Source organism: Aulonocara sp. 'chitande type north' Nkhata Bay, linkage group LG3 (genome assembly GCF_057382095.1).
Source record: "Aulonocara sp. 'chitande type north' Nkhata Bay isolate Kocher_YH1m ecotype deep benthic linkage group LG3, A_spYH_male_GT1.1, whole genome shotgun sequence".
Classification (NCBI taxonomy): domain Eukaryota; kingdom Metazoa; phylum Chordata; class Actinopteri; order Cichliformes; family Cichlidae; genus Aulonocara; species Aulonocara sp. 'chitande type north' Nkhata Bay.
Window position 1 is genome coordinate 11,771,760 of NC_141346.1, and position 24,727 is coordinate 11,796,486.

Sequence of the window (24,727 nt, forward strand, 5' to 3'; positions counted from 1 at the left end):
GAACTATCATATCATCCCCTTTATGCCTCCGTACTTAAGTAAGTACTTAAGTAAGTAAGTACTCATTCACCCCTCTTTCTGTCATGGTATAAAAAGCTCAGGTTTGCACAGACACACATACTACGTCTGAAAAGAAGATCCAAGGTAAAGTGTTGGGTCGGGTAGTGAGACTATGCTTAATGGTAATTTGTGACATGACAATATTGCTGTAATTTCCAGAGAAATTGATGGCGGAAGGAAGAAGATCTTGCACAGTTCATTTTGCACTTGCATTAGAGCATGAAGCAAAGGTGGAGAGTCAGAAGACTGAAACTGACCAGTTGAAACAACAGCAGTTTTTTTTAATCATACGCACTGGACTCTAAACTAAAAAGTGATTATTAAATGTGAAAAAATGTAAAATTGCTGTACTGCATGGTAATTGGTTTGTTTCAGTGTCATGGAGCTGCAGATGTTTTAGAACATAAATCCTGAAAAACGCAACCAAAACCACCCAAAAATAAATTATATATATACGTATATATATATATAAATATATATATATATATATATATATATATATATATATATATATATATATATTTATATATATATATATATATATTAGGGGTGCAACGATACACAAAATTCACGGTTCGGTTCGATACTTTGGTGTCACGGTTCGATATTTTTTCGATACAAAAAAATGTTCATGCATTTTTAATTTGTCATTTATTAAAATTATAAATATATATTTTAACTCAAAAGTACAGTTTTTAAATTTAACCCTAACCCTTGTGCGTGTTTTTTATTTTGACAGCGAATGCGCACCTGCGGACCACTTATGTGCAGCCCTGGTTATTTAGCTCGTCATATTGCAGCCACAGAAATTCTTTTGTCCATGAAACCATAAAGCTGCACTTTCTTTTTGCCTTATAGTCAGATTTGTCATAACTTCTCCGTTTTGTGGTAAGCTTTTCTTTGGCTGTCACTTCTTCACCCTGACCTGTCTTATTTGGCTCAGCAGAACTGAAATGCTTTTACACACGCACTCACATAAGCTCAGCGATTCTCTGCGCGATCAACCTCTCACATGTTTAAGCTTGCTGCGGGAGATTTCACTTGTCATGTTTGCGTAGTAAGCTAACGATTAATAAGACGATGTCAGAGGAATTGGTGCACAAATTATCATCACTCACAGATCAGTGCTGTCGCTCTCTATACACAGTTCGCACGATTGCAAAGAGAAAGCAAAAAAACAAGCGCAAATTCAAACGCGACTTCAATATGTCACATATTGACAGTGGCTCACCGATGCCAATGACATAATTACCCAGCTACATTTCTGAAATAATGCAAAAGCATTGACATAGATTTTTCCTACAATAGCCCGACGGGCAGGGAAGAGATAGATTTTGGTAGCCCGACTGAAAAAATCGCTAGCTCCGGGACGTCGGGCTAGCGATATTGCGAGCCCTGTATCTGATTGAGGAATCACTCATCTTTGGAAAAGAGAGTTTATTACAGAGAAATGGCTCTTTCCAAAATAAAAGCTATACTATCCGCTTCTTCTGGGCTATATTCTCAGCAGCATAAGGAGAATCATGTGCTAACAGCTGTCTAAATGACTCGGCTAAAGTTAGTAGCATGCTTGCTTTTTTTTGTCTGCTTCCACTTGTCTTTGCACTAGGATGATGTCGGCGTAAATGTGCAGTCATATTCGTTGTGTTCCCACTAGTGCTTTCAGGTTAATCTCGTTGAAATGACCTTAACGCCACAACACGGCAAATCTCCGTTAACGAGCTACCGCCGATCGCCCCGTGCATGGGGCTAGACGGCCAACACGTTAACGAGCTAACTGCGCTAACACACTAGTTCCCACCCATGTAATTGAGCATTGCATGGCACATCCAACATACTGTTTTACTTTAGTCCATGACTCGCTTACCTTCAGGGTCATACGTCACATTAAAACCAAAATAATTCCAAACGCCAGATCTGAATGAGGTTCAATTTGCCTGTTGCAAGTAGAGCTTAACTTCTGTCTCGCTAGCTTGCCCTGCGCTCTTCCTTCTGACGATGCTGTCTGTGTTGAGCGCTCAGTGGATCTGCGCTCGACAGTGCAGCCTAGGCGGAGTAGTCGAACACAGATTCACTGAGCGCTCAACACAGACAGCATCGTCAGAAGGAAAATTGATAAAATAAATTACAAATGTTGTATTGTTCGATACATATGCGTACCGAACCGAAAGCACTGTATCGAACGGTTCAATATCGATACGAATATCGTTGCACCCCTAATATATATATATATTAGGGGTGCAACGATACACAAAATTCACGGTTCGGTTCGATACTTTGGTGTCACGGTTCGATATTTTTTCGATACAAAAAAATGTTCATGCCTTTTTAATTTGTCATTTATTAAAATTATAAATATATATTTTAACTCAAACGTGCAGTTTTTAGATTTAATGTTGCTGAAACAACAAAGGGATAAAATAAATCTATCTGATCAAGAAATCACTCATCTTTGGAAAAGAGAGTTTATTACAGAGAAATGGCTCTTTCCAAAATAAAAGCTATACTATCCGCTTCTTCTGGGCTATATTCTCAGCAGCATATTAAACATATCAGGTCCCCATAAGGAGAATCATGTACTAACGGCTGTCTAAATGACTCGGGTAAAGTTTGCAGCATGCGTGCTTGTTGTTTTTGTCTGCTTCCACTTGTCTTTGCACTAGGATGATGTCGGCGTCAATGTGCAGTCATATTCGTTGTGTTCTCACTAGTGCTGTCAGCATTAATCTCGTTGAAATGACGTTAACGCCACAACACGGCAAATCTCCGTTAACGAGCTACAGCGGATCGCCCCGTGCGTGGGGCTGGACGGCGTCAACACGTTAACAAGCAAACTGCGCTTCACCTCTTCAGTTCTGAAAGCTGATGGAGAGTCTCGGGTGTTTAACTCCCAGTGAGGTTGTGATGCTGGCGGAGGTCCTGAGAGTGGATGACCAACCCTGCTGTCAACTGAGTTACTGAGGTCACATGGGTCAATGTGTGATAATTGTTTTCTATAAGTCTCTGGGTCAGGAAGTCCAAACATGACGTCCTGAACTGGGCCTTAGAATAAGCTGAAGGATAACATTAGATAATCAAGGCAGGATGTGTTTTTGTGTCCATGTGTTTCTGATTCCAGGAGGAGCAGATACCAGGTGAGGTCGGATGTGGACGGGGAGGATTCGCAGCAGACTGCCACGTTGGATTTGGGAGAAGATAATAATATTTTATCATTGTCAAAGTATAAAAGCTGTACAGCCCATTTCAGGGTTAGGGTTGGGGTCAAAGTGAAACCAGAAATATTTAGAATCACAATGAGTTCAAAGCGTGAGGAGGTCTGATGTTCCAACAGTGTTCAGGATGAGAATTATTACCTGCAATGCTCCAGTTTGACCTCATGGTGGCAGTGCCGTCTCACTGTTATAATGGCTACACTCAGACTACAGGAGAGAACAAGAGGCTGTACTAAAACTCTGATGTTTTATCGTGTGTTTATGACATCATGCTGACGTCAGCCTGATAATACCTGTTGATTCAACTAAACAGCCAAGGTTTCCAAGGTTCTTAAATGAACCACAAACTACAGGGTAAGAGTGAGCTGCTGAAAGTCAGATCTGTTCTTCAAAGCAGACTTTCAGCTTTATTACAAACTAAGAGTCGGATCAGCACAAATACTGACACAGAGATGGCTGCTGGCACTGCGCTGCTCTGCTGCACTTTGCTGTTTGTCCTTGTCTTCGTCTCTGCAGGTGAGATTGAACTAAACTGAGGTTCTCTCTGAGATAACAAGAAGTACAGGAGGATTATTTTCATCTGGATTCAGTTTGTCTGTGTGTGAAGGAGATACGAGGCTGGGTGGACACGTAACATCTGTAATCCAGCTGTGACAGAGACAAAGAAGTGTAATGTGTGTGTCAGTGTGATGTGTTGTAGTGTCAGGAGTCAGGATGCAGCTACAAAGCTTCTTGTTCAGTGTATACAAACAGCTGTAGCTCCATAAAGGCAGCATGCAGAGACTCACAGTGTCTTATAATGAGAGGCTGCTTTCTCTCACACATTATGGTCACTTATTATCAGCACATGTTGTTGTTCTGTGGAAGCTAACATCTTGTAGTTTCTGACACTTTGCATGTTTAGCATGAGGCTAAAATTCCCCCTCAGTGGGTCACTGGTGACCTGCTGGATGTTCAGAGGTTCATTAAATCCAACATGACTAAAAACTCAAATGTCAAAGTGTTGTTTCCTCTTTCAGAGCAGAAAACCATCACAGCTGAGTCTGGACAGGACGTCACTCTGACATGTCGAGCTCCAAACAACAACATTAGAGTAATAAAGTGGGAGAGATTTGACCTGGGAGATGATTATGTGGTTTTGTACCAGGATGGTCTCCCTGATTCAACACACCAGCATCCATCTTTTAAGAACCGGGTGGATCTGCAGGACAGACAGATGAAGGATGGAGACGTGTCTTTGATTCTGAAGGATGTGACAGTTCATGACGCTGGAGCATACGAGTGTCGTTTCTTCATGGAAGAAACTCGCTCATGGAAGTCCATCAGCAGCCTCAACCTGATTGTTACAGGTGAGTGAGTAGAGTTGAGTGTGTGTGTGATCAGAGGTGAAGCTGCTTCCTGGTTGTTGATGTGTGTTTGTTGTATGGATGAGCTGGTGGATGTCAGAGGTAGACAGATGTTTCTCCAGCTGTTGTCTTTGTGGCTGGTAGTCTAGAGTTGTAGAGCAGCATTGTTTGGTTAGAGCAGAAACAAAGACATTTATGAATCCGTCTCTTCTTCTCTTGCTCTCTAACTCGTCTGTAAACATGTGTGGGGAAGCTCAATGTTAAAGCCTACAGCTGGAGGGGGAGGGGAGGGGTGAAGCTGGTGGTGAGTCTGTGAAAGTGAATCACAGTCAACTACAGCCCCTTAAATTGCCTTATTACACAATGCTGAGAAAGCATTCGAACGGGTGGAGTGGGATTATCTGTTTTATACTCTAAATAAATTTGGATTTGGCCCTAATTTCATTTCATGGATTCAGTTACTTGACTCCTCACCTATGGCACGTGTTAGAACAAATTTGTTATTCTCTTCTTATTTCCCACTTCTCCGTGGTACGAGACAAGGATGTCCCTTATCCCCTCTCCTTTTGCGTTATCAATTGAACCATTGGCGATTAAAGCCAAGCTGACAGCTGACAGTTGCATTAAGGGCATCTTCAGAGCTGACCAGGAGCACAAAATATCCGTATATGCTGACGATCTCCTGCTGTATATGTCAGAGCCTTTATAACACTGAATAAGCATATCCCTGCATTTATTTGGAATGCAAAAGTCCATGAATTCGTAAAGATTTCATGCAGAGGACTAGGCCAATGCGTGGATTAGCCTTGCCAATTTTTCAGTCTTATTATTGGGCAGCAAATATTCGAAATATGCTGGATCAGTAATTTTACCACAGAGACTCCAGCTTGGCTCCAAATTGACTCATCCAATTGTGGCAAAATGTGCCTATCAGCTTTGTTGAGTTCAGCTCTCCCATTAGAACTGTACACCTATAAATGTAACCCTTTGTTGTATGACTCGCTCAGAATCTGGGTGCAATGTAAGGTTTGGGTTACACTATCAGCTCAAATCATATGTTCCCACCCTCAATGATGGATTCTGCCTTTAAAATATGGGAAGGTAATGGACTTAGAAATATCAAAGACCTTTTTGCAGATGGAATTTTTCTCATTCACGCAGCTCCTGAAGCAGTTTAATGTTCCTCGCAAACATTTTTTCCGCTATTTACAAGTTCACCACTTTGTAAAGAGTCGATTTCCTTCATTTCCAGAAGTACCTGAGGAAACTTCTTTGGATAAAATTATTAATATAAACACTCATAAGAGAGGGGCGATTAAAGAAATGTATGCTATATTATTAGATCTTCAATCTCCTTCTCTCTCCATCCTTAAAGCTCAGTGGGAGAAAGACCTTGGGATGACTTTAACAGATGAGCTCTATGTTTTCTCCATAGGGTACACTCTTCTTCTATATGTGCCAGACATGGGCTGACCCCCTGTGTAACAGATGTAAAGCAGAAACAGGTTCACTCCTTCATAGTTTTTGGCCCCAATCTTCATAACTATTGGGTGTCTACCCATACGGAAAAGATGCATATAAATCTTATAAAGTTTGTATCTGTCTTGTGTGAAGCTTTTATGAAAAGCATACAAGAGTGAAAACAGATTAAGATCCCTTGAAAATCATATAAATGAAACTTGTATGTTTTGGATATTTACTAAAACAATATAAGAAAGTAATGAGAAAGTGGCCACTTTCATGAGTAAATCATATAAGCCTTATATGATTGACTGTATGAAGTAGGCCACATCTTATGCAAGTCTTATAAGTTTTTTCTATTTCTTTTCCATATGGGTATATTTAACACCTTTTCAGAGATATATAACGTTAATTATGATCCCTCTGCTCTAATCTTTGGGGTGATACCTCAAAACATCACTTTGCCAAAATACTATTCAAATTCTTTGCTTCACTCATTGCAAGGCGCCTTATACTTTTAAGATGGAAGCAGGAAGCTCCTCCCACACATGAACAGAGGCTTGCAGAGCTCATGAAGTTTTTGCATTTAGAAAAGATGAGATATACACTGGTAGGTTCAACCACCAAATTTCTTGAGGCATGGCAGCCTTTTCTAATGTACATGGAAACATTTAAAATGACCACATTGTCATGACCAGATACCATCCATCCATTTTATTTTTGTTGTTGTTGTTTGTTTGTTTTTTGTTTTGTAGTGGTTTCTTTAGTTTGTTTGTTTGTTTTCTTTCTGTTATCTTTTGGGGTATTGTAAAAACTGAACAGCAAACTACTGTATGTTCAAAGTTTTGCTATTAACATGCTGCTGTAACTGAAAATAAAATGAAAAAATAAATAAAACTCAAATGTCAAAGGAAATAAACAAAATATTTAAAGTCAATCATTCTGATCATAATTGCACTTTGACCTTTAACCTCTCTGCTCTGTGTTGTTTCATCTTTCAGATCAGAAAACCATCACAGCTAAGTCTGGACAGGATGTAATTCTGCCATGTCGAGCTCCAAACAACAACATCTTCGCTCTAGAGTGGGAGAGAGCTGACCTGAAGTCAGGAAATGTTGTTTTCCGAGTTGGTTGTGATATTATTCTAGATGACCAGCGTCCATCTTTTAAGAACCGGGTGGATCTGCAGGACAAAGAGATGAAGGATGGAGACGTGTCTTTGATTCTGAAGGATGTGACGATTTATGATGCTGGAACATACGAGTGTCGTTTCCTCATGGTAGAAGCACGCTCATTCAAACACAGCTTCATCAAACTGGTTGTTGATCCTCCAGGTGAGTGAGTAGAGTTGAGTGTGTGTGTGATCAGAGGTGAAGCTGCTTCCTGGTTGTTGATGTGTGTTTGTTGTATGGATGAGCTGGTGGATGTCAGAGGTAGACAGATGTTTCTCCAGCTGTTGTCTTTGTGGCTGGTAGTCTAGAGTTGTAGAGCAGCATTGTTTGGTTAGAGCAGAAACAAAGACATTTATGTCTCTTCTTCTCTTGCTCTCTAACTCGTCTGTAAACATGTGTGGGGAAACTCAATGATAAAGCCTACAGCTGGAGGGGGAGGGGAGGGGTGGAGCTGGTGGTTGTGAGTCTGTGAAAGTGAATCCTGCCGGTGCCATAGCTGCTGAAAACGTACTTAGTGCAGACACAAAACGTCCATCAGCTTCAAAGTGTGTCAGAAAAATGTCCACATGGTGACTGATGGATGAGAGAGGTCCCATTGTTGTTGTTGTGCACAAATCATTGAACAACACAAACACTTAGAGCTGCTTTCAGTGCTGCCTGTTTTGTTACTGCACACATTTCTGATGGTCCTACAGTCCAACGTAGCAAACGTCTCCCTGAAGCCTCTTCTTAGAGACCAAAGGTTGGATCAGAGCGAGCAGCTGAAAGGACACATCTATGAATGCAGTCAGAGACTTTCTCACAACCTCACACTTCATCTGGTCACATTTACACTCAGGTTCTCTGTTAGTCACTGAGATTACAGACTCGCACATTTAAAATAATCTGAATGTTGGATCAGATGAAGTTAATATTTTTTATTTCTTGAACATATGTTTAATTAGCATGTTGCTAAAGCTTTAAGTAATGCACTGGTGACCTGGTGTATGTTAACAGGTCAATTAATCAAATCCAGAATAACTCAAATGTAAGCTAAACAGCATAAATATTAAACATAAACAACATCATATTTCCCCCATGGCACAGTCCACTCAGCACTTCCTGGAGTTTCTCATTTGATCGTTCATTGACACTCATGACTTACAGAGACTCTGATCATCAAACACAGGAATAAAACAAGCAGTGAGCACAACAAAGGATTATTAAAGAAGGAATATTAACTCTATTCTAACTCTAGTAACTCTACACCAGGAAACCACCAAATCTTCTGCAAACGTGATTTTAACCAGTCAAAATGTTTTTGGATATTTATTCAGTGTAGAAACCTAAAAAGTCAGTTTTATTTTTAGATGTTTGGTTGTTTTGAACAATTATATCAAACTGTAAGTATGATGTTTGGTATATAGTATTATATATTGCATGGTATTGATATATTGCACTGTTTGAAGTGCTTCGTATATAAAAGTAGTAAACTGTGTACACAGTGTTTGGTGTGACAGAGCTGTTGTCACTGAATCACAGGTTCAGATGTTTCAGCGTCATAATAAACAAACACGTTTTCAGAGACTCGAGGATTTGACCTTCCAAAAGTCTCAGACATGTTTTAATGAGCTCTCACAGTCTGCAGCCAAACAGGTCAAATTATAAAGAACAGCTGGATCAACCCAACATGACCTCTGACCCCGAAGCAGCTGTTAGACCTGTGTATTTGAAAAAAAATATGATTTTTTTTTATGGTGAAAGCAAGATTCCAGACTGCAGTTTTGGTCAGATCATGTTTTTAAATAAAAAGCAGAAAAATCAACATTAACATTTTCTCACTTTATAAATGTTATGAATGATTTTTTCATCTAATCTCCTGAACTAGAAGAGGACACCTCACAGCTGTTTCTCACCTGCAGGTCAGCCAGGAGGACACAGAGATGAACTGTGAGTCGGACGATCTGAGGACAGACAGAAACTCTCCTGAACATCCAGCAGTCGACTCTGATGATCATCATGTTCAGACTCGGACCAACAGTGTGTGTCTGTGCTGTCAGTGACTCTGAACTACAGTTTATTCATCTTGTTCATGAGATTTACTGACACAAAGTCAAACTGTGTTACAAACACACATGAATTTCTGATCTCAGAGTCAGTGAGTGTTGGAGCTTCAGGTTAGACAAATTAACTATTTTATGTTGTATAAAATTGTATAAAAATCATCTCTTTGGCTGACATTGTTTTTAGTTTGTAAACCAATCTTACCCAATTTAACAGATTGTACAAACTGTTAACGTCTCTCTCTGATCCTGCACTGAGAAGTTTGACAACCTCTTCAACTTTTCTTTAACATGACACACTGTTCAGCTCAGATTTAAACTGCTTTGACCTTTGACACCAGCAAAACATCCTGAACAACTTTGCTGGGTTGAGACCTGATTACTTTTCATAAACAGACCCATGAGACTCAAAAATATGAAACATATTTTCACATTTATACTGTTGTATAGATGATGCAAACTTTTGTACACTGATGCTCTTTTGGGTGAAGTTTGACTCATTTGTTTAGATGGATTTTCAGATCCACCAGTTTGGCTCAAGTTAGAAACATTGTGATTTTAGGGAAAATTGCCACTCATAATGTATAAATATACACATCATGTTTGTGTGGATTTGTAATGAGACAGCAGTGAAGCAGTGAAGTCATCCTGTTGCCCACAGAAACAGACTGTGAATTAGTAAAGTAACACATGGAGCGCATGAGGAACAAAGGTCATACATGTATCTCCTGAAGTGGATTCTGGGTCTCTGACTTCCTCCCACAGTCCAAAGACATCAACGGGTGTTTTTTATTTATCCGTGTATGCTGTGTGTTAATGTGTGGTTCCTACAGAACTTAATGGTCAGTAACACTAACATGTAAACATGAGTACATCACATCAGCACATGAAAGAACAACAGTGTGGCATTAATATTACAGCAGTGAGGACAGTGTGATGAACTGATGCTCTGATCTCTGGTCTGACCAAAGCTTTAACTCCAAACATCTCTCCACTGTTAGAGCTTCTGCACTGTTTCAGGTTCAAATCATGGTTCATACTTTCATGGCCTGATGGTGTGACGCCTCCACCTACATCACTGAACTGCTCCACTTCTGTACTCTTCTCTCTGTGGCCTTCTTGAAACGTCCTCTTGGTGTTTGTGGGGTTTTTCTCAGTTCATGTGTGCCTTATAAGAGTTTGTTTTTTAAAGACAATGACAACCAGTGAATTGTGCCGCACTTGGTGGTGTTTGTAATTCAACTTGACTGAGGTTAAATTTCTTTTTTATAATGGATTTAATTTGTTGATATTCTAAAAAAATTTTCTTGTTGATCCCATATTGTGCAACTAGTCTGTCAAATGGAATAAATTCTGTTCCCTCTAATATATGTTCTAAGTATTTAATTCCTTTACAACTCCATTCTGGGAAGTTAATCATATTATGGTTTTGTAATATGTCAGGGTTATTCCAGATAGGAGTACGTTTGCATGGGATTAGTGAAGACTCCGTTATTTTTAGAAACTCCCACCATGCTGTCAGAGAGGAGCTGATGTTGATACTTTTAAAACATTCATGTCTTTTGATGTTTGAGCTAATAAATGGTAGGTCTGAAATCTCTAGATCCTTGCATAGTGCCTGTTCAACATCTAGCCAGGGCTCATCTAGGAAGGTATGTTTTGACCATTCTGAGATGAACTGAAGCCTGTTGGCTAAGAAGTATTGGTGAAAATTAGGCAGATCTAATCCTCCTCTATCCTTGGTTCTTTGTAGCGTTTTTAAGCTGATACGCGGGGGTTTATCTTTCCAAAGGAAATTGGAAATATATGAATCTAGAGATCTGAACCAATCTTGTGATGGTTTGTTAGGGATCATCAAAAATAAGTAATTTATTTTTGGCAAGATCATCATTTTTATAGTGGCGACCCTTCCCATGAGTGATATGGGTAAAGATTTCCATCTAGTCAGATCGCCTTCTACTTTCTTTAGAAGTGGGATGTGATTTAATTTAGTTAAGTCTGAAAGCTTAGGAGAAACATTAATACCTAAATATTTAATATTTCCTGATTGCTGTGGGGCAGAGGAAGAATTATGGAAGAAGCAGTTAATGGGGAGAACTGTAGATTTTGGCCAGTTAATTGAATAATCTGAAACTCTTGAAAACCAGTTTATTAGAGTAATTACCTCAGAGAGGTTGGTTTGTGTGTTTTGCAGAAAAAGCAACACATCATCCGCATAGAGACTGATTTTATGTTCTATGTTCTTACATTTTATGCCCTTAATTGTTGTAGCCTGTCTAAATGCTGCTGCTAGAGGTTCGATAAAAATTGCAAAAAGTGAAGGGGAGAGTGGGCATCCCTGCCTGGTGCCCACTCTATCTATCAGAGTCTATCAGATTGTCAATTGTGGCCTGTGGAATGTTGGTCCACTCCACTTCAATAGCTGTGCGAGGTTGTTGGATATTCGTGGGAACTGGTACACGCTGTCGTATACGCCGGTCAAGCACATCCCGAACATGCTCAATGGGTGACATGTCCGGTGAGTATGCTGGCCATGCAAGAACTGGGACATTCTCGGCTGCCATCTGCCCTGAACAATGTGAACCATGATTCATCCGTGAAGCGCACACCTCTCCAACGTGCCAGACGCCATCGAATGTGAGCATTTGCCCACACAAGTCTGTTACGGCGACGAGCTGGAGTCAGGTCAAGACCCCGATGAGGACGACGGGCATGCAGTTGAGCGTCCCTGAGACGGTTTCTGACAGTTTGTGCAGAAATTGTTTGGTTGTGTAAACCAATTGTTCCAGCAGCTGTCTGGGTGGCTGGTCTCAGACGATCTTGGAGGTGAACCTGCTGGATGTGGAAGTCCTGGGCTGGTGTGGTTACACGAGGTCTGCGGTTGTGAGGCCGGTTGGATGTGCTGCCATATTCTCTGAAACGCCTGTGGAGACGGCTTATGGTTGAGAAATGAACATTCAATGCACGGGCGACAGATCTGGTTGACATTCCTGCTGTCAGCATGCCAATTGCACGCTCCCTCATTGCTTGTGGCATCTGTGGCATTTTGCTGTGAGACAAAACTGCACATTCCAGGGTGGCCTTTTGTTGTGGGCAGTCTGAGGTACACCTGTGCACTACTCATGATGTCAGATCAGCATCCTGATGTGGCACACCTGTGAGGTGGGATGGATTATCTCAATATGGCAGATGTGCCCACTACCACACATTTGGACTGATTTGTGACCACTGTTTGGGAGGGATGGTTATATTGTGTATCTGGGATGAATTTTAGGTCTCTACGTCCATCCCATGGGGAATGGGAGCAAAAACAAAAGTGTTGCATTTATATTTTTGTTGAGTGTATTAGGCAAATGAGTATTTTGTCCACATCATCCTCTTCATGCATGTTGTCTTACTCCAAGCTGTATAGGCTCCAAAGCCTACTACCAATTAAGCATATTAGGTGATGTGCATCTCTGTAATGAGAAGGGGTGTGGTCTAATGACATCAACACCCTATATCAGGTGTGCATAATTATTAGGCAACGTCCTTTCCTTTGGCAAAATGGGTCAAAAGAAGGACTTGACAGGCTCAGAAAAGTCAAAAATAGTGAGATATCTTGCAGAGGGATGCAGCAGTCTCAAAATTGCAAAGCTTCTGAAGCGTGATCATCGAACAATCAAGCGTTTCATTCAAAATAGTCAACAGGGTCGCAAGAAGCGTGTGGAAAAACCAAGGCGCAAAATAACTGCACATGAACTGAGAAAAGTCAAGCGTGCAGCTGCCAAGATGCCACATGCCACCAGTTTGGCCATATTTCAGAGCTGCAACATCACTGGATTGCCCAAAAGCACAAGGTGTGCAATACTCAGAGACATGGCCAAGGTAAGAAAGGCTGAAAGACGACCACCACCGAACAAGACACACAAGCTGAAACGTCAAGACTGGGCCAAGAAATATCTCAAGACTGGTTTTTCTAAGGTTTTATGGACTGATGAAATGAGAGTGAGTCTTGATGGGCCAGATGGATGGGCCCGTGGCTGGATTGGTAAAGGGCAGAGAGCTCCAGTCCGACTCAGACGCCAGCAAGGTGGAGGTGGAGTACTGGTTTGGGCTGGTATCATCAAAGATGAGCTTGTGGGGCCTTTTCGGGTTGAGGATGGAGTCAAGCTCAACTCCCAGTCCTACTGCCAGTTTCTGGAAGACACCTTCTTCAAGCAGTGGTACAGGAAGAAGTCTGCATCCTTCAAGAAAAACATGATTTTCATGCAGGACAATGCTCCATCACACGCGTCCAAGTACTCCACAGCGTGGCTGGCAAGAAAGGGTATAAAAGAAGAAAAACTAATGACATGGCCTCCTTGTTCACCTGATCTGAACCCCATTGAGAACCTGTGGTCCATCATCAAATGTGAGATTTACAAGGAGGGAAAACAGTACACCTCTCTGAACAGTGTCTGGGAGGCTGTGGTTGCTGCTGCACGCAATGTTGATGGTGAACAGATCAAAACACTGACAGAATCCATGAATGGCAGGCTTTTGAGTGTCCTTGCAAAGAAAGGTGGCTATATTGGTCGCTGATTTGTTTTTGTTTTGTTTTTGAATGTCAGAAATGTATATTTGTGAATGTGGAGATGTTATATTGGTTTCACTGGTAAAAATAAATAATTGAAATGGGTATATATTTGTTTTTGTTAAGTTGCCTAATAATTCTGCACAGTAATAGTCACCTGCACCCACAGATATCCCCCTAAAATAGCTAAAACTAACAACAAACTAAAAACTACTTCCAAAAACATTCAGCTTTGATATTAATGAGTTTTTTGGGTTCATTGAGAACATGGTTGTTGTTCAATAATAAAATTATTCCTCAAAAATACAACTTGCCTAATAATTCTGCACTCCCTATAGTTTAGTGGTAAGGAACAGCTACAGTCAAACTGTAGCTCACAAACATAAATGATTTTGAGACTCGTTGTGGTGGAAAGCACCTCCACTTCCTGCCCTAGTAGATACAAGCACTGCAGCAGGTAATGCTGTTAGGGCTGCTGTGATGAAAGACGCTGTATGAATACAGAGGAGTTCTGGGTGGCAGCAGATGTTTGGCTTTTTTTAAAGCTTTTTACTGGTTTTTGTTATTCTGACTGCCCACTTTTACAATTATATGCTGATCTAAAGTGTACATTTGAGCCCTGAAATTGATGGGGGGTTATGGTCCAAGAGCACCCGTGAATTTTGAAAAACCTTGAATTTTGGATGTGGTAAAACAAAATGATTTTATAGTTTAAACCCTGAATATATAAATCTGGGGATGCAGGACTTTAAGAACAAAATGAAAAACACTCGAGATAGCTACATGTATGATGTGGGAACGCTGGACTGCATCTGCTGGAGATGCAATTAAGAGAGATGAACAACGCTTTCGGATTGGCTACTTTCAAAACCCCGCCTCTGAGTACACTGGCATTTCAACACTCAAAGGTGCGTTTTCCTTTAAAACAACTGCGGAGTCCTTCAGTAACTTAGGTCTTGATGCCCAAACAAATAACGATTTAGTAGAACTGTTGATCACCAGACTACATGTTTGCTGTAAGTGACATGATGATCTAAGAACCACGTGTTTTAGCACAAAAAGTTATAAAAAGAAGAAAAAAAAATCCACAACACTTTTTCCAGTTTAAAAAAATGAAATATAAAGTTCACAGATTAAAAAACAAAAAAACAAACTGTATCTGTAAGTATATTATGATAAAAAAAAAAAGTTGTTGTTTTCAGTGTCGTTTAGGTTGTGGATGGACTGGGGACAGAGTTTTCCTCCACCTGGTGGCTCTTCATGTGCGTTTTCAGACAGTGGCTCTGGGTGAAGGCTTTTTCGCAGATGGTGCACTGGTACGGTCTCTCTCCGTTGTGGGTCCTCATGTGGACCCTCAGGTGTTCCTGGCGAGAGCACGCCTTCCCACAGATCGCGCACACAAACCGTTTGATGCCCAAGTGGCTCCTGATGTGGTTGGTCAGGTAAGTCTTGCGTTTGAAGAAACGGCCGCACTCAGAACAGCCGTACGGTGCCTCACCAGTGTGCACTCGCATGTGACCCTTGAGTTCGCCGTTGGACACGAAGCCTTTGCTGCACACGCCGCAGACGTGCGGCCTCTCGCTGCTGTGCGTCTTCATGTGAGTCATCAGGCTGCAGTTTGACAGGAAGGATTTGCAGCAGACATGGCAGAGAAAAGGTCGCTCCCTGGCCATGTGGATCTTCTCGTGGGACTTCAGGATGCTGGAAAGTTTGAAACGCTTCCCGCAGATTTGGCAGCCATACGGCCGCTCTCCAGAGTGAGTGAACTTGTGGCGGGTCAAAGATCGAAGGTCACAGACAGACTTTCCACAGATATTGCAGACGTATCTGTCTTTGCTGGTGTGTGTCTTGCTGTGAGCTTGGAGCTGCGCCTTCAAACCAAAGGATTTTGGGCAAATGTCACATTTGTGTGGTTTCTCTTCCACATGGACCCAATGGTGAACATTCAGACCAGACATGTAAGCAAAGGTTTTGCTGCAAATCTTACATTTGAATGGCCTGTCTCCTGTGTGCAGAGAAATGTGGCTGTTAAGACCAACGATGGAGAAGAAAGATTTCCCACAATATGAGCAGTCGTGAGTTTTCTGGTGAATTCTGATATGTCTCTTTAACTCATCCACAGATTCAAACTGCTCTCCACAAACTCCACAACCACCCTGTGGCTCCTCCAGGTGACTCCAGGTGTGTTTGATCAAGCTGCCCAGGTTCAAGTACCACACTCCACACACTTTACAGGCTATTTTACTCTTCTCTATCTCCTTCATGTCACTTTTGCGCACTTGTTTCTTCATCTTTTTTGTCACCTGGAGCTCAGAAACAGGTTTAAAGCATTTGTCTACAGCCAAGGCTTTGTGTTCATCTTTGCTGTCCACTTCCCTCTCACAGGCCTCTTCATCTGTTGGCAGGTCTTGCTTTTGTGATGTTGTGCTGCTGGCCAGCATGTCCACACTGGGACTGTCTGTATGCTGATCAGAGCTGCTGTGGAACAAAACGGTTAAAGTTAAGTTTTTAAGTACTGAGCGTCTGTAAATAAAAGCCATAGGTTTCGTCTACTTGCAATAACTAAAAACAACAAACTTATCCATTAGAGAACTTGAACCACAGAATTTTGGGTTTGGTATTCGTTAGATCAGAATTTGTTCCCTCAGTAATTTTTTAAATTTCATGTTTTTCATTGAATTATCACAATCCAGCGTCTAGATTTACATCAACATTCTAGAGTCTTGTTTTTGACATCGTTGGTCAATCAAGAGCACACAAATCCTTATACCCGTTTTTATTTTTACCTTGACTGGAGTTCAGCTTCATTGTTTTTTGTTATGTCAGCATCGCTGGATGGACAGTCATCGTTTGTTGGTGAAGCGGGAAACTCTTTCTCCCCCTCCTCACTAGTCTGTAAGAGTTCATTTCCAAATTATTATCAGCACTTATGTTAACTGAGAGTAAAATAGCTAAAATTTCTTTAAGATTTTTGTAAAATCTTAAAGTGTACATTTAAATCACATCATGATTGTTACATTTTAAATCTGTTATTGTGGTATAAAGAAGCAAAATTATCAAAATCCTACCAATGTCAGAGGCAAAAGCAGCACAAACAGGTACAGCGTCTACCTTCAAGCGGATGTAGAGGGCAGAGTTTCCAGTAAACATGTGGATCTCCTCTGGAGTCACAATCTTCACTTTCAGGGGCTGGAGCCTCCGGCTTCTGTCAGTTGTGAACAAGTCAAAAGGTTCATCATCTGCCAGCTGAGGAAAGGTGGACTTCAACAGGTCCAGGAAGTCAGCTTCCTGTAGACCAAGAGGGCACTTCAGGTCGTGTGCTGGGAACTTCTTGAATACTGGAACAGAAGAAATTCATCTTAAGATCAATAGTCCTTAGGCAGTCAGTAAAACCAAACCTTGCCCTAGTATTCATTAGTTCAAGTGATTAGTTGGCCAGTCTTTGACTATTTCTGATGATAAATAATGTAATTAAATATTTTTGTAAGCATTGGAAAATGCTTTGAATTAGGAACAAAGAAAAAATGGTATTAATAGCACGGCTAACACTGTACCACATAACAGACAAATACAAAACCTTAATGACTAACATTTCATTTCATACCCGTCTTAGAGAGCACATTGGTGTGAGAGTCCTCCAGGATGCGGACTCTGAGATCTATATGGTTCTTTATGTCACTGATGCGAGGTCTGCCGGGCTTCTTCCTGATAGTCGGAACTCTGGCGAAAATGCAGGAACTAAGTCAGTGTCATAAAAGACTATAAAGCAAATGCAAATAAACTTGGGGACCATCCACATATTGTTGGCCATATCACAAACCTCTACAGTTTGTTGTTCCTTAAAGTGGTGTTTTTTCTAACCTTGACGGCATTTTATAATCTGGGTCCTTTAGATCTTCTCGTTTTTGTCGGGAACTTGTTGGTTGCACCAACTCCTGCTCCTCTTCATCGTCATCAATGTCGTCGTACCAAAGCAGGGCCAGGCTCTCAGTGTCCTTCACACCTGGATACATCAGAATTCACTTTTTGTTATGGTTTTTAATTTGAATCATATGAACGACAAAGACACAATACATGTGGTTTAGTCAGTTTGCTTTAGTAATAATTTGATTAATTGAACTCGCCTGGCGCACAGTATATAAGCACTGCACTCACTTTCATGCCCTCTTTTCACTCCCACACAAGCGGCAGCTTAGGTGAGTTTGATTTGTAGTTCTCAGTTTAAATCTTTATTTAAGTTAATGACTTAAAGTCATTAACTTAAATGACTTGTTTTCTCTTTCAGAGTTTAGCAGTCCATGCGTGTCTTCCTTTAAGTTACTACTGATTACACTAAAGTAAACCGACATATACGGCAACTAATTGATAGCAGTTTTCTTTGCATTCTGACCAGATGAGGCCATGGTGATAAAAAATAAAAACTTTGAACCTCCTTATTAACACACAGTAGGAGGCAAATTGTTTCTAAACAGTCAGGCTGACTTTTGACCGACTGCTGGTGACAAATTGGTGATGTTTGCAAATAACTCGAGGCCAATTTACAAACATGGACAGACTGCCAACATGTTGCAATTAATCTTAATCAGTCTGTGCCAATAAGCGGAACTCATCTGGTTGCCAACTGGTTGTATTCTGGATATATACCTATATATGGGGTTACCCATGTTATGGGGTGCCTGTGTCATTTTGCAATATTCTTTATAAAAGCCTTGAACTACCCCCCCCCAAAAAAAAGAAAAACAATTAATGGTAAGACTGTTCAGACGTACCTGTCTGTTGCTTGGGCTGTTGCTCCTCTCTGTCCTCAGGCACGACTTCCACCTCATGCCTCTCCACATCAGGCTGTAGGACTTTGTGTTTTTTGGTCAAAAAGAACATTTGATCAATATATCAGCTTTGTGTGACTGTGGTGTTTGACTGCAGCTCCGAAGACCCTCCTTCCTGTTGATCATTGTTTTTATTATGTAAACCAATAAGAAAACATTAACTCTAGATTCCAAAAAGACAAAACAAAACAAAGAATGACAATCTGGGATAAGAATTAGACCAGATTCTTATGCTCTCAAGGATAACTACATTACGCCCAGTGGCATATCTTGTGAGAAGAAGGGCGTGGTTACGGGTTATATGGCCTGTTGCTACATGCTTTTAAGAGTCTGTACAACAGCCATGAGAGCGTGGACAATAAAAAGCAGTAAATCAGATTGCACGCTCAAGAAGAGTTTAGTTGGGTGGTCTCAGATGTTTTCTGTTGGCGACCTCCATCTCACTGGAACAGCCTGAAGCAGCAGAAATTCTAATTAGTCCCTCAAAGTCTGAGGTCATGGCACTAAAAAATGTATGGAATAACCACTCCAGGCTGAAGGTTCTACCTCAAGTAGAGGCTTCATACACCTCAAGGTCTAGTTCAGGGAAAAAAAACAAAAACAAAAAAAAAGAATCATCAGCTCTTCTCTACATTTAAACTGAGAGAGATTTATGCCGAATTGCAAATAACGCTAATATTATTTTCCCTGCATTCACATTTTATTGTAATTACACATCTGTATGTTTAACAGCTTGTAAACGTAAAATCAGCGATTTTTAAACGAAGTTCGGCAAATTCTAAATTTACAAATCAGCTTTTTGTGGCTGCGAGCAGCTTTATTTGTCCACTCACCTCTTTTCTCCAGAGAGACGTTAGGCTGCAGAAGCTCCAGCAGTCTCCTCTGACGGCCGATCTCTCGCCTGAAGCCCGCAGCCTCCTCCTCGTAGTCGGCTACAGTCCTCTCCACCACCGCTAAGATCTCGCGGGCGGCTGTGCTCATTTTCTCGGTGACGATTCCTCTCAGTATGTCGCTCTTAGACATGTTACCGACGCTGTCGACCGGCTCGGGGCCGCCGCTGCTGCCGCTCTTCATCCAGTAAAACATGTTTGTTTGTTTTCTCAGCTGTGTTTTGATGAAGACACACTACAGCGCAGGGTGCGTTTCCGGCGGATTCTGGTGCAGCTACAAATTGTGTCCGGAAAAGAAAATCAGGCGTTATTTAGTTCCCCTGCTGGTCTGACTTTTATCAGTAAGACTGATGTCTGCTGTACATTTAAGATGCTGGTGAAAATCATGGCATTATAGTAAAGTAAGTGAAAAGCATTTTTAATGTAGCACCTTTGAGGACAAACATCATAACAAAAATGGTTAAATGTTAGAACAAAAAGTTACCCAAAAGCAAGCTTAAAAAGATTATATTTTTAGCTGCTTTTAAAACAAATCACCAAATTCATAGATCTCAAGCTTCAAAAGCTCTGTCTCCTCTTTTAGCCCTCAGCATTGGATGATGCACAGTCTGCAGTGACCTCGGAGACCTTTACATTAGGGACTTCTGTCCAATAGCACAGCACCGACAGAAGCACAGCATGTTATACAGTGGGGCAAAAAAGTATTTAGTCAGCCACCGATTGTGCAAGTTCCCCCACTTAAAATGATGACAGAGGTCAGTAATTTGCACCAGAGGTACACTTCAACTGTGAGAGACAGAATGTGAAAAAAAAATCCATGAATTCACATGGTTGGATTTGTAAAGAATTTATTCGTAAATCAGGGTGGAAAATAAGTATTTGGTCACCTCAAACAAGGAAAATCTCTGGCTCTCACAGACCTGTAACGTCTTCTGTAAGAAGCTTTTCTGTCCCCCACTCGTTACCTGTATGAATGGCACCTGTTTGAACTCATCATCTGTATAAAAGACACCTGTCCACAGCCTCAAACAGTCAGACTCCAAACTCCGCCATGGCCAAGACCAAAGAGCTTTCGAAGGACACCAGGAAAAGTATTGTAGACCTGCACCAGACTGGGAAAAGTGAATCTACAATAGGCAAGCAGCTTGGTGTGAAAAAATCAACTGTGGGAGCAATCATCAGAAAATGGAAGACATACAAGACCACTGATAATCTCCCTCGATCTGGGGCTCCACGCAAGATCTCATCCCGTGGGGTCAAAATGATCATGAGAACGGTGAGCAAAGATCCCAGAACCACACGGGGGGACCTGGTGAATGACCTGCAGAGAGCTGGGACCAAAGTAACAAAGGTCACCATCAGTAACACACTACAACGGCAGGGAATCAAATCCCGCAGTGCCAGACGTGTTCCGCTGCTGAAGCCAGTGCATGTCCAGGCCCGTCTGAAGTTTGCCAGAGAGCACATGGATGATACAGCAGAGGATTGGGAGAATGTCATGTGGTCAGATGAAACCAAAGTAGAACTTTTTGGTATAAACTCAACTCGTCGTGTTTGGAGGAAGAAGAATACTGAGTTGCATCCCAAGAACACCATACCTACTGTGAAGCATGGGGGTGGAAACATCATGCTATGGGGCTGTTTTTCTGCCAAGGGGACAGGACGACTGATCCGTGTTAAGGACAGAATGAATGGGGCCATGTATCGTGAGATTTTGAGCCAAAACCTCCTTCCATCAGTGAGAACTTTGAAGATGAAACGAGGCTGGGTCTTCCAACATGACAATGATCCAAAACACACCGCCCGGGCAACAAAGGAGTGGCTCCGTAAGAAGCATTTGAAAGTCCTGGAGTGGCCTAGCCAGTCTCCAGACCTCAACCCCATAGAAAATCTGTGGCGGGAGTTGAAAGTCCGTGTTGCTCGGCAACAGCCCCAAAACATCACTGCTCTCGAGAAGATCTGCATGGAGGAATGGGCCAAAATACCAGCTACTGTGTGTGCAAACCTGGTAAAGACCTATAGTAAACGTTTGACCTCTGTTATTGCCAACAAAGGTTATGTTACAAAGTATTGAGTTGTATTTTTGTTATTGACCAAATACTTATTTTCCACCCTGATTTACGAATAAATTCTTTACAAATCCTACCATGTGGATTCATGGATTTTTTTTCACATTCTGTCTCTCACAGTTGAAGTGTACCTCTGGTGCAAATTACTGACCTCTGTCATCATTTTAGGTGGGGGAACTTGCACAATCGGTGGCTGACTAAATACTTTTTTGCCCCACTGTATCTTTACTGCAGCTGTGTTAAAAACATGGCTGCCCTCTCGCTGTAATGAGACCAGCTGAGCAGAGTTACTGATCTGTAAGCAGTTTCCAAACTCCTGAGACTGAACACAGTGTGGCTTTGAACCTCTCATGCTGAAATCATCAGTATCTCTGTGACCAGCTGTGATAAACTGCTGATAAATGAACACATTATCTTTGTGCTATAAACTTACCTGCCAGAGCAAATACATAACAGCCACAATACACAGTTGGTCTGTGTAACAACCAGAGATGGGCAGTAACGCGTTACTTGTAACGCGTTACTGTAATCTGATTACTTTTTTCAAGTAACGAGTAAAGTAAGGGATTACTATTGCAAAATCGGTAATTAGATTACCGTTACTTTCCCGTAGGAACGCTGCGTTACTGCGTTACTAAAACCGTGATTTTTTTTGCGAGAATGTGTCATGACAGTGACGTAAGCAAGTGCGACGTTGGTGACAGCAGCTGTGTGCAGATCAACAATGGATAACATATCGAGTGCGGGAGAGAGTATGAGCGTGCAGCGTTTAAAGCGTGGAAGTACTGACCTTACTTTGAGTTTGATTCCATAAAAAGTGACAAAAACATTAGTGTCCATCGTGCGTGGGAAGAAAACTTCTTTTTACAGCGAAAAAAACCCTAAACTTCCGAGCAAGCACCGAGTAGCTACGACGTGATGGGAAACTCACAGAGACACTCGCGCGGATTCTTCAACTGACCACAGCACACCTGCACCAGGGTAACCCTCCGCCTACCCTGCTCCTGCTTTACAGGTGAAAATAGAGCAAAAGGACCGCTGAGTCTTTGACTTTATTTATTTTCTGCTGTGTTTTACTTGCATCTGTTTGAAAGAGTGAGTGAAAACACAAAAAATATTTTATTTTATGAGCTGGAATGTGCAGAAAATAGGTTTAAATGTTAAACTAATTTATTCAACTCAGAGAATGTTGCATATAATTAAATGTTTTGCTTGATGCATAAAGTTAAAAGATTAAAACTGATAAAACAAGTTAAAAAAGAGACTTTTCCATTTGATTACATTTTGTATGATGGATTATGCAGAAAAAGTAGAATTGGGCTGAAAGATCTATCACTTTATCACCTCTTCAGGTTGTAAATCGTGTTTTTAAAAAGTAACTAAGTAACTAAGTAACTAAGTAATTAATTACTTTTGAAAATAAGTAATCAGTAAAGTAATGGGATTACTTTTTGGGGGGAGTAATCAGTAATTAGTTACTGATTACTTTTTTCAAGTAACTTGACCAACACTGGTAACAACTGTAAAAAACTATTGTAAGGAGCTGGACCTCTTCAAGTTTGTTTAAAACGTTTAATCCGAGAAGCTTCTTCAGTTCTAAGAGCAACTGGTGGATCTCCCAGATTTTTAAGCCCTATGGGAGTGTCCCCCAGGAGGGTCATGGAGCACCTGTTGATCCTATTGATCCCACCATTCTGATGGACATAGAAGAGCCACCTCCACAGGATAAAGGACACTCTTTCGAGGATGCTAATGTTCACATTTTGGACAGAGAGGACAGATGGTTTTAAAGAGGAGTGAAAGAAGCCATCTACGTCCACTGTGAGCGACCATCTTTGATCATCAGGGGGGTCCTTTTGTCCCTCTTGGGGGGGAAACTCCCACAGAGCTTGAATCTGAATCACAGGTTCAGATGTTTCAGCCTCATAATAAACAAACACAGGTTCAGAGAGTCGAGGATTTGACCTTCCAAAAGTCTCAGACATGTTTTAACGAACTCTCAGTTTGCAAATGATAAAGATCAGCTGGATCAGTTTTAGTCATATTTAGTCAGATCATCCGTTTCCTTTGTTAAATTAAGAAAAATCCACCAGTATTTTCTCACTTTATACATATTGTGAATAGTTTGTATTAATCTGTTGTCCTGAACTAGAAGAGGAAACAGATTCTGTTCTGTTCTTCACTCATCACCTACCTGACAGCTGACACCTCACACCTGTTTCTCACCTGCAGGTCACACAGGAGGAGACACAGAGGCTGGAGGGAAGGAGGCTGGAGGGAAGAAGGACGGAGGGAAGGAGGACGGAGGGAAGAAGGACGGAGGGAAGGAGGATGAAGGGAAGAAGGTTGGGGGGAAGAAGGACGAAGGGAAGAAGGACGGAGGGAAGGAGGATGGGGGGAAGGAGGACGGAGGGAAGAAGGACGGAGGGAAGGAGGATGAAGGGAAGAAGGACGGGGGGAAGACGGACGGAGGGAAGGAGGATGAAGGGAAGAAGGATGGGGGGAAGGAGGACAGAGGGAAGGAGGACGGAGGGAAGGAGGATGGGGGGAAGGAGGACAGAGGGAAGACGGACGGAGGGAAGGAGGATGAAGGGAAGAAGGATGGGGGGAAGGAGGACGAAGGGAAGAAGGATGGAGGGAAGGAGGATGGGGGAAGGAGGACAGAGGGAAGAAGGACGGAGGGAAGGAGGATGAAGGGAAGAAGGATGGGGGGAAGGAGGACGGAGGGAAGGAGGACGAAGGGAAGAAGGACGGAGGGAAGGAGGATGGAGGGAAGAAGGATGGAGGGAAGGAGGACAGAGGGAAGGAGGATGGGGGGAAGGAGGACGGAGGGAAGGAGGACGGAGGGAAGGAGGACGGAGGGAAGAAGGACGAAGGGAAGAAGGACGGGGGGAAGGAGGATGAAGGGAAGAAGGATGGGGTGAAGGAGGATGGAGGGAAGAAGGACGGAGGGAAGGAGGACGGGGGGAAGGAGGATGAAGGGAAGGAGGATGGGGGGAAGGAGGACGGAGGGAAGGAGGATGGGGGGAAGAAGGATGGAGGGAAGGAGGATGAAGGGAAGGATGAAGGGAAGGAGGATGGAGGGAAGGAGGAT

At 41.9% G+C, this 24,727-nt stretch overlaps 3 protein-coding genes across 3 annotated transcripts in view; 1 reads left to right on the forward strand and 2 right to left on the reverse strand.

The window, feature by feature from the left end:
* Positions 1 to 24,727, reverse strand: part of LOC147333966 (butyrophilin subfamily 2 member A2-like) — a 148,683-nt gene that overhangs the window by 67,977 nt on the left and 55,979 nt on the right. The gene's annotated exons all lie outside the window — the stretch shown is intronic.
* Positions 3,473 to 9,395, forward strand: LOC147333971 (matrix remodeling-associated protein 8-like). The gene is made up of 4 exons (XM_086286635.1): positions 3,473 to 3,788; positions 4,292 to 4,621; positions 7,081 to 7,413; positions 9,153 to 9,395. Exons 1-4 carry the CDS (start codon positions 3,608 to 3,610, stop codon positions 9,182 to 9,184), a joined length of 876 nt encoding a protein of 291 aa, XP_086142761.1. The 5' UTR covers positions 3,473 to 3,607; the 3' UTR covers positions 9,185 to 9,395.
* Positions 14,809 to 19,827, reverse strand: LOC147333972 (uncharacterized). The gene is made up of 7 exons (XM_086286473.1): positions 19,508 to 19,827; positions 18,618 to 18,698; positions 17,710 to 17,851; positions 17,453 to 17,568; positions 16,960 to 17,186; positions 16,635 to 16,741; positions 14,809 to 16,326 (listed from the first exon to the last, which is right to left on the reverse strand). The coding sequence occupies exons 1-7, from the start codon at positions 19,758 to 19,760 to the stop codon at positions 15,057 to 15,059; spliced, it is 2,196 nt and encodes a 731-aa protein (XP_086142599.1). The 5' UTR covers positions 19,761 to 19,827; the 3' UTR covers positions 14,809 to 15,056.

Bases quoted from the DNA above. Each gene is read 5' to 3' on its own strand.
- LOC147333971 (XM_086286635.1), top strand. From the start codon at position 3,608: ATGAACCACAAACTACAGGGTAAGAGTGAGCTGCTGAAAGTCAGATCT. The intron at 3,789-4,291 runs GTGAGATTGAAC...TTCCTCTTTCAG, and splicing joins CCTTGTCTTCGTCTCTGCAG to AGCAGAAAACCATCACAGCT. The intron at 7,414-9,152 runs GTGAGTGAGTAG...TCTCACCTGCAG, and splicing joins ACTGGTTGTTGATCCTCCAG to GTCAGCCAGGAGGACACAGA.
- LOC147333972 (XM_086286473.1), bottom strand. From the start codon at position 19,760: ATGTTTTACTGGATGAAGAGCGGCAGCAGCGGCGGCCCCGAGCCGGTC. The intron at 18,699-19,507 runs GTGAGTGGACAA...AAAAACACAAAG, and splicing joins CGTCTCTCTGGAGAAAAGAG to TCCTACAGCCTGATGTGGAG. The intron at 17,569-17,709 runs GTTAGAAAAAAC...CATTTTCGCCAG, and splicing joins GATTATAAAATGCCGTCAAG to AGTTCCGACTATCAGGAAGA.